Below are 10,000 nucleotides of genomic sequence, written 5' to 3'. Positions count from 1 at the left end.
ATGGATCAGTTTAGAAGCACACTTGGCATGAGGACTTTGGGAGTGTTTTTACGGCAGCATCAGCGGGAGGCCCCGGCAGCCCCCCTGCCAGATGACGTTTGTGCACTGAGGGCAGATAAACACCAGACATCTCCACGGCGATCACACCACCAGGAACGCCATCAACGCTTTTTTATGATCGCGGGGCATCTGCAGAGAGGGCCTCATTGGCTCACCACGTTCACTAAAAACGGCACAGACAGCCGAGCAACATCCCTATTACCGCCTCCACCTCAAAAAGATAAGGCTGAAATAGATGCAGGCTGTAAAGCATTCTCCACGGTGTCATTAAACCAGGATAGACCCAGTAAATACAGTTAGATGTCTTTTAAAGGAAACTCATCCGTTATGTTCGCTACACCTCGGGAGGGTGGTGGGGGCTTGGGGAGGCTGAACCCATTCCAGACTGGCTGGGCAGAATCAGCACTTAGACGGGGCTCGTAGCTCAGGGCCGGGGGCCTTGAAGAGGTGACAGATGTTGCGGAGAGCTTTCCCTCTCTGCCGCAAGGTTAAGGTCACTGCAGGCAGAAAACAACGCCGTTCCCTTGTTTCCCTCTAGCAATAAATGATGCCAGGTGCCAGTACTGGGAAAAAGGGGAGCCATTAGGAGTGTCCATTACAGATAAAGTTAGGACAGCACCAGTGGCTCTCAGCCAGACAAGAGAGGGAGGGAGAAGGAGAAAGAGAGAGTGAGGGGAGTAAAGTAGCTTAGGCGATGATGGGTAAAGACAAACAGCCAAGCAGCAGAAGAGACATGAGGATTTTAAAGGGGGGTGTAGTTGAAAACATAGAGGTAGACAGAAAGAAGAGAGAGAGGGAGAGAGAGAGAGAGAGAGGGAGGGAGAGAGGGAGAGAGAGAGAGAGGGAGGGAGATAAGAGGGCTCCGTGTTGCTGCTGTGTTCAAACAGCTTTTCCCAGATCCTTCTCTGGCCACTTCCAGGAAGGAAAAACACCACCATCCACAACTCCTTTGATCCACCGTGCCAACACCAACAGGGCAGCAGGCCTCTGATGCCCGTCCCACTGCCCTGCGTGTGTGTGTGTGTGTGTGTGTGTGTGTGTGTGTGTGTGTGTGTGTGTGTGTGTGTGCAGTGTGTGTATAGTGTGTTTATGTGCTTGTGCTTATCTGCCCAGCATCAGGGGCCGTCGCCCAGTGCCAGCCCAACGCAACTGTTCCGTGAATGATCTAATTACGGGCGCACTGGCACCCCATCAGATCTCTAAACAAATAAACATCAGTAACCAAACCGCCCACACGACGCACAAACCAACACCTCTCCCTCCCTCTGAAGTCCCCAGCATCAAAGGCAGCCGTGCCCGCTTCACATGCTACGGGTTGGAACAAAAGCATGCAGTCCAAAAAGGGCATAATTGGCCTAAACAAAGGCTTGGACAGAGCAATGGGAAAATCCACCAAACTCCAAACATCCAAAGTGGACTCTACTAAAGAGCTTTAATTCATAACATTACTCTGAGCGCTTCACGGCGCACAGGCAACACTGTTAGCATCCGCGAGATGCTACGGGGGCAAAGCTAACACCCCCAGTACAGATGTCTGAGTGAGTAACTGAGTAAAGAGCGTGACATTGAGGACTCTCCAGTATTTACACGCAGTGGGCTGATGTCCATGAGCACAAAGGCACATTCCACAGGCCTTAGGTTTACAGCAGGGTACTGCAGCCGTGCTCTCTGCTCCAGGCTTTCTTACAGCAGGGTACTGCAGCCATGCTCTCTGCTCCAGGCTTTCTTACAGCAGGGTACTGCAGCCATGCTCATCTGGTCCAGGCTTTCTTAGAGCATTAAAGGATGGGCCGTGACCATGAAGAGGCCTGACGTCTCAATTCAGCCTTTACTTCTCTTCCTCTGTTGGGCACCGGGTACACACACACACACACACACACACACACACACACAGACACACACCATCTCAGCAGTTTTCAGACGCTTTAGCAAACACACACTTGCTTATATTCAAATGCAAATGCATATGCTGCCACAAGAACTATGTCCTAAAGATGAACACACACACACACACTCTGACCTCTGTCACACAGTGGCATATCTATGTTTCTTCTGACAAAAAGCCTCCTGCGAAGGGGGGAGCGGGGAAATCGCTCTCTCTTTCTCTTTTTCGCTCTCTCTCTCTGTTCCTCCATCTTTCTGTCTTTCAGACAGCACAACTCCATTCACTGTCAGCCAAATGAGATCACCTCATTCATCTGCCAAACAGAACGTAGACACACACAAACGTACACACACACACACACACACACACACATTCACACAGAGACAAATACATACAGGTCTCCTTTAGACACCAATGATGGCTCAGGCTACAGGGAGGAAAATGAGTGCTAATGTGTTAAGAGATAAATGTGAGTTTACTCTGGCACTCTTGTCTGTAAGTGCTGTTGTATACGGTTGCATGTGAATAAGTGTGTGTGTGTGTGTGTGTGTGTGTGTGTGTGTGTGTGTGTGTGTGTGTGTGTGCCTGTGTGTGTGAGCTGTGGGGTTACTATCCGCTACCCTCTGTTCCCTGGTTGGGCAGTCACACACTCCATTCATAAACTCAATTGATTTCCACACTGAAGCTCCATACATGACCGGAGCACAAAGCTGGGATTTGAGCACAACCATTGAATGTGCTACGCTGACTTAGCCGGGCACATCACCAACACGATCTAAGCCCCTGCAGAGGGAATACCACTGTTTACTGCTTACATTCATAGAGAGAGAGGTCAGCTGTGAGTCCTGGCAGTTGCCAGGTAAGCATCTCTCAGAAAACACAAATCATAACTCACGTATTCCAAAACGGAGAATCAACCCAGCATGCTCATAACGTAGTCAGTCGAGTGTTCAGCAACGCAAGGCTCACTCACAGGATACCTACAGTACAGGGTGGAGCCTGCTCCTCGCTGGTAGTCAGATGTGGAGTGGGGAGCACGGGGCTGAACTCTGGGAGAACGCCCCAGCGCTGACGGCGGCCAGCGAGCCGGAGAGCATCTGCTGCCTGGCTCTCATTACAGACTTGGCTTTACGGAGGAACAATAACAGTTCGCTCAGAAATTACACCCATTCCTGTATAACTGTTGTGTAAGTACGAAACCTAGATGAACCTGCCATTGATGAATAGGCCTCACGGAACGAGTTTAGCATATTTTGGCAGAAAGTTCCAGGTGGGAAGTTTGAAGTTTGAAATGCTTGTGTGAGTTTGAAGGGTGGCATATCTCTCACTTCACCTTCAATCATCAGCAGAGAAAGAGAGAGAGAGAGAGAGAGAGAGAGAGATCGGCTGCCTTCAGTCATCAGCAGAGAAAGAGAAAGACAAAGAGAGAGGGAGAGAGAGGGGAGAGAGAGAGAGAGAGAGGGAGAGAGAGAGAGAGATAGAGAGATGGGCATATTATCAGCCTCAGTAGCTTCTCTTATTTCACAGGGCTGTGCTCAGATGCCGGGCTTTTTACTAATGCCTTAAGCAAGGGATACGAGCGGACAGAAATCCAGTTTCCATCACACACACACACACACGCACAGACGCACACACACACACACGCACGCACGCACGCACGCACGCACACACGCACACACGCACACACGCACACACGCACACATGCACACACACACAGCTGTATCTCTGTACACACATGGCAATGTGGCTTATTAACACATTAAAGAGATAGAATGAGCTTTTGCACCAGGCTGGAAATGTCATTCGAAGACATTTCTACTCACCTATAAGGAAAAATGCTATGCTATGCTAACCAGATTATTAAAAGCTTTGTGGAAAACCCTTGCATTCATATGGAAAACCCTTGCATTCATAAAACAAATTAACTAATTTCTAGTTCAAGTATTCATGAGGATCACTCAGAAGCACTTAACAGCAGACATATAGGTTTTAGATAATGTTTACCAAGATTGACCATGATGACTTTTTTACCATGATTGACCATGCAGACATACAGCATGGATATTATTTGATTTATTATGAAAGTATGAGGCCTGACTAGATGTCAGGGCCGTCATTTCAGATAGTCCTTCCAGTTCATGTGTGAGGGAGAGAAATAGATGAAGGGGAATGAGCATGTGTGTGGCAGCATTAATTCATCTTTCTGATCGAATTGTGTGTGTCTGTGTGTGTGTGTGTGTGTGTGTGTGTGTGTGTGTGTGTGTGTGTGTGTGTGTGTGTGTGTGTGTGTGTGTGTGTGTGAGAGAGAGGGACAGAGAGAGTAATCAACTCACATCTCTGTGATGGTCTCCGGTAGGTTGGTGGGGATCTCGGCCAGCCCCTTCCCTCTGCAGTCCACTATGTTATTACTGCACGTACAGGAGTCTGGACACTGCAATACACTACAGGACGCAGACGACTGATGCCCTGAGATAGATAGATAGATAGATAGAGAGATAGATGGATAGATGGATAGATAGAGAGTGAGAGTGAGAGACAGAGAGAGAGAGAGAGAGAGGGAGAGAGAGAGTGACAGGGAAGGAGAGAGAATTAATGAATACCTTCCATCTTCAGGAGCTGAGTTCAGTGAAAGATGAAAGAGACCAAAAGAGAATTTCCCAATTGAAAGCTGTTTAGCAAGACCAGTAAACAGGCCAACATGTGCATGTGACCGGCACAATCACTCATTAACAAGAAGTGGAGATATGATGAGCGATTAATTAAGCAGAAATTTGAAGCACCACTTGCCTTCGTCCTCATCTTCAATGCGGGGGAGTAATAATGACAGCAGTGAGAGAAAAAGCAATTGAGCGAAATGAAAGAGCAAAAAGAATACAACGGTATGACTGCATAAACACACGCAAACACACACACACACACACACACGCAAACACACACACACACACACACACACACACACACACACACACACACACACACACACACACACACACACACACACACACACACACACATAAACACATCCGGTATAAAAAGCAACTGATTGGCAAAGTAGTAAATGTTCATGTAATTTCCTTCTCTGCCAATCACTCTCATTTCAAGCTTTGCTGGCAGAACAAAACACACTTTCAGATTGACAAAGTAAAAAAAAACAATTTAAACACAGAGACAAAAATAAACATTTACAGGTTGAAGATGAGAATAGGGATGATCTTTTATATGTGTGAGTGTGTGTGTGTGTGTGTGTGTGGGGGGGGGGGTGGGTGTGTGTGTGTGTGTGTGTGTGTGTGTGTGTGTGTGTCTTACCGGTGCAAACAAACTCTTTCTTCTGCACCTCAGCCACGTTGTGGCCCCTGAGGTGGGGAGGGCCCATGCACTGCGTGTAGAGGCCCAGTCGAGGGCGCTGCCTCAGCCACTCTGACAGCCAGGCTACATGGCAGTCACATATCAGGTGATTGGAGTGGAGGCGACTGGAGAGAGAGAGAGGGGGAGAGAGGGAGAGAGGGAGGGAGGGAGGGGAGGGAGGGAGCGCGAGAAAGAGAGAAATAATCAATATAGGTGAAAAAGTAGGGAAGCCTTGGGGAGGCACTGGCTAGGGTTAGTTAATGAGGAATCAATACATCAATTTATGTACTTTAGGTGTGTGTGTGTGTGTGTGTGTGTGTGTGTGTGTGTGTGTGTGTGTGTGTGTGTGTGTGTGTGTGTGTGTGTGTGTGGTTGTGTGTATTGGTGTGAGTCAATATGAAAGTGTAAGATGTGGCAAGAGTGAACCAACTACTGTGTGTGTGTGTGTGTGTGTGTGTGTGTGCTGGTGTGAGTGAGTGTGAGTGGTTGGTAGGGATGATCCCTGTGTGAATGTGTGTAGGTGTGTGTTACAGTCCAGTGCACAGTGGTTAAAGCCTGGCGTCGTCGATGGGCTATCACAGTAGGAGATTAATTAATGAACACAGAGCGCCAAGACACAAAATCAATCCTGCTCTCCGCCTCACTAATCTACACTCTCGCCCACCTCAGTCCTCTAGCACACACACACACCTGCCTACCTGTGGTCAGCAACGTAACACAACACCACACCACACAACCCAACGCAACGCAACACAACCCAACGCAACGCAACACAACCCAACGCAACGCAGTGCAACGCAACACAATTTAACACAATGCACTAGGCATGCATTCACGCAATGTCTAAAACTTTAAACTCTGTGTGTGTATATATATGCCCCCCCCCATACACACACAGAACCATCAACAATTCCGAGCAATTTGAATCTGCTCATCATGTAAGTACTTTCCAGAAAAAGAGCAGGGTAGTTACTCAGAGAAATAGGCTCCCAGCCCTTCATTTGTCTTGCTTTGTCTAAATCTATTTTATCTGTCAAAGAGGCCCATAAGCAAAGTGCATCTCAAAATGAACTTTACAAAGCAAGACAAATGAAGTGGACCATTTTGTGCCAGTGGGATTTGTAGTCCATGTCCAGTTTAAATGCGCCGGCTTGCCTTTTCCAATCAACATATTAAACCCCCCACAAACCCACCCCACCCCACCCCACACCCACCTCCAACTGTCACCTCGTTCCATTCAGCTACACAGCTAGTCCATAATCACAGCTCAGCTCTGAGGAGTGAGGTAGCTCACAGCGAAGGGTGGTGTAGTTAGCACAGAGCTGTGTAACCTGTCTTTAATAAGCAGGGGAGAGGAGGGGGGACTCTTATCTGCAGCCGTTGTGATAGATTCATCTGGCACGCAGCACTGAGGAGCTGATTTCTCTCTTTAAACGCTCTCCGGGGGCCGTTTCTGAGCGGTCAGCATCTTCCATAACGAGCACTGAGTCTGCCTAATGCCCCACATTCATTTCCTATGGCACAATCCCACCAAGATGGAGTGAGTGCTCCAACACACCCAGAGAGGCGCGGACGACAGGAGCACAATACTAATACCCAGAGTCAGCCAGGGCACACAAAGACAACACTGCCCACTGTGCAAGGGGGTTAAAGCGGGCATAGACAGCCAGCCACACACCACTGACATGGAGGGCATTAGGTGCCGCTGAAAACACATCCACACACACACACACACAGAGAAAGAAAGGGGATGCCTAAGAGAGTGGAGGAAATGGAGGGATGGTGTTTAAAGGAAGTGAAGAGAAAAGGAGGGATGGGTGGAGGTAGAATACATGAGTGATGGAGGGTAAGGGAGCGATGGACAGATAAAAGAAAAAGAACAAAGACAAATCGGTAAAAGTGAGTGAGAAGGGAAGAACTGGGTGGAGAGGAGTGTGCGGATGAGAGGAGAGGAGAGGAGAGGAGGGGAGGGGAGAGGAGGGCTGATGCGTGTTTGCGTGACTGAGGCTGGAACATGGCTCTCTCAGTCACTGTGAACAGACGAGCCATTACTGGCCATCTCAGAGCAGGAGCCACCAGCCCCATCTCTGAGCCATTACTGGCCATCTCAGAGCTCCTCTCCTCTCAGTTAACCAAGCAAAGAACAAGACACATAGGATCGCACAAACTCATCATTACTATTTGTATCGATCCATCTCTTACTCTCTCTCCTTCCCTCTCTCCGTTTCCACTCCCTCTCTCTCTTTTGCTCTCTCTGCGTCTCCCCCCCTCCTCCTCCCAATCCCCCCTTCCCCCCCATCCCCTTCAGACTAATGTCATTTCAGGATTTCTGCGATGCTCCACTCAATCCTAACCCAATCAAGGCTCTGGCCACTGAAGCATGGAGCAGGGGCTGAATGCTGATCTCTCATTAGCCTGACACAGGCGCTGCGCAGGCTAATGGCTAATTATGATATATCTGCGCGCTCACATTTACAACACACATGACCCCTGCCCACCCTAGGACAGAAACACATTCATCATCCAGGAGAGTTAGGAGAGCGGAGATGCCTGCGTCGGTCTAAGGGCTGTGAGATGCAGAGGAAGCGCCTCATACAGAAAGGTCTACGTCATGATCCTGAATGGAGATCGGACCACCATGGGGGGGGGAAAGAACTCAAATCCTCTCTCTACAAATGAGGAAATAGACCCCCAAAATGAATCTTGTGTTTAAGTGCATCTGTAGAAATGGAAATGGATAGAGTGGATACTTACAATGTTCTGAGCTTGGGCATGTGATTAAAACTGGCCACAGACAAACGAGTGATGTTGTTGTTGTTGAGTGTGCTGTGGGAAAAATAGAAAGAAGGAAAAGAGAGAACGAAAAAGAAACATTTTAATTTCTTGCACAAGATTTCAAATATACTCATTTTCTTCTGAAACATCATGTCCTTAAAGAATAATAGAATATCTTAAATGCTGCTCATCCTCTCCAACATGACAAATACGGTTTAATTTGATTTCAAGTCCAATACTAACTGTATGTATATTTGAGGAAAACAGTACAAAGGAAGATTGCATTTTTTCTGCTCAGCAAATTTGCTCAGCCATATCAATTCCAAAAATGGGAAAAGAAAAAAATATACTGGCACATCCAAATATATTCCTTTGCCCAATATGAGTGCAGTTAAATGGTCATTAAGATTAGGATTTAATTAAAATAAAGAGCATGCAATGAGACTCCCATGATCAGGCCAATGGAAGAAATATTTTATTGCACAGTTATGAGCATGGGCAGTTTAAGAGCAGGAAATGTTCATTTTCTATTTTCATAAAGAAGGGGGATGTGACCATGGAGGGGGATACTTTTCTTAGGATTGCTGCAGTACTGCAGAGAGATAGAGGGCGAGAGAGAGAGAGAGAGAGAGGGAGAGAGAGAGAGAGAGATAGAGAGAGAGAGATCTACAGGCTGCTTAGCTCTGGGTGATAAACTCTCAAACACATTTTTTATTTTATACATAATAGGGCACTATGCCATGCTGCAGTGATTGGCCTTCTCCCCCTCTCTCTGCATGGTGTAAAATGAGATCATGTCTTCCAGTGTAAAAGCATATCAGTAAAATATGCTCCATTCAGTCTGAATCACCATAACAAAGGCAGTGCCGAATTACCACTTAATCTGGGGGACAGAGAGAGTGTGCAAGTGTGTGTATGTGTCATGTGCATCTCTGCAGTGTGTGTGTATTAGCTCTGATTTACATGAGTGGATGTGTCTCTCTCTCTCTCTCTCTCTCTCTCTCTCTCTCTCTCTCTCTCTCTCTCTCTCTCTCTCTCTCTCTCTCTCTCTCTCTCTCTCTCTTTATCTTTCTCTGCGCGTGGTAGGGTGGCTCCCGGACAGACATTAAGACCCAGATGCATAATCCACTTACAGTGTGCAGTCCAGAGTGTTTCCGTAATCTATTCTGATCTCATTACACACTAGAGTCCAGCATGGCCATAAGGACCAATCTACTGAAGCATGGTGGGGTATGAGGGCAATAAGGGTAGACTGAGGAAGAGGATGGGGTGGAAGAGCACTAACATGATAAAATATCACAAGACTACAGCTTGACTATGAGACTTTATAACATTTCAAGATCTAAATTGCACCTTGGAGTAGGACAAAAATTATAATAATCTATTTTCTTTATTTTTATCCTCCTTACAATATTAATGATTTTCAGACTTCTCAGACATTGTCTCTCATTGGGGGCTATAATTTAGGACAGTATATATGTACATATACTGCGTATATATATATATATGAAATATATATATCAATTAAAAATTCAAATATGTAAACCAGATTATTTTACAACCTTCTATAATCAACCAAATGTGTGCCATTAGGTTTTGCATCAAAGCAAAGACCAGTGGACTCTTTCACTATAAACAGTATAATCTTCAAAAGGACATGCAAAAAATACATTGTGTTTCTAAAAACATTGCCTTTGACAGCAGGTCTACACTGGTGACCTGCAACAGTCTGTGTGCGTTCAGGAGGAAATCGAAGGTTCTCATACTCACAGCACTTCCAGGTCGCGCAGCGCTCGGAACGCTCCATCCTCGATGCAGCTGATCTGGTTGTAATCCAGCTGCCTGCTCCCCGGGAACACCGGCGGGAGGAGAGGAGAGGAGAGGAGGGGAGGAGAGAGAGAGAGAGAGAGAGAGAGAGAGAGAGGAGAGAGAGAG

At 47.0% G+C, this 10,000-nt stretch overlaps 1 protein-coding gene across 1 annotated transcript in view; it reads right to left on the bottom strand.

Moving 5' to 3' along the window:
• Window positions 1–10,000, bottom strand: part of slit2 (slit homolog 2 (Drosophila)) — a 126,799-nt gene that overhangs the window by 25,584 nt on the left and 91,215 nt on the right. Inside the window, exons 4-7 of the mRNA XM_042703090.1 lie at window positions 9,836–9,907; window positions 8,045–8,116; window positions 5,252–5,415; window positions 4,279–4,411 (exon numbers count right to left, since the gene is read on the bottom strand). Of these exons, the coding sequence (XP_042559024.1) occupies window positions 4,279–4,411; window positions 5,252–5,415; window positions 8,045–8,116; window positions 9,836–9,907 (441 nt within the window). The remainder of the gene's footprint in view (window positions 1–4,278; window positions 4,412–5,251; window positions 5,416–8,044; window positions 8,117–9,835; window positions 9,908–10,000) is intronic.

The sequence above is a fragment of the Clupea harengus genome, chromosome 22, assembly GCF_900700415.2.
Source record: "Clupea harengus chromosome 22, Ch_v2.0.2, whole genome shotgun sequence".
Classification (NCBI taxonomy): domain Eukaryota; kingdom Metazoa; phylum Chordata; class Actinopteri; order Clupeiformes; family Clupeidae; genus Clupea; species Clupea harengus.
Note: the sequence above shows the minus strand (reverse complement) of the source record. Positions and strands in the feature narration are given on the sequence as shown.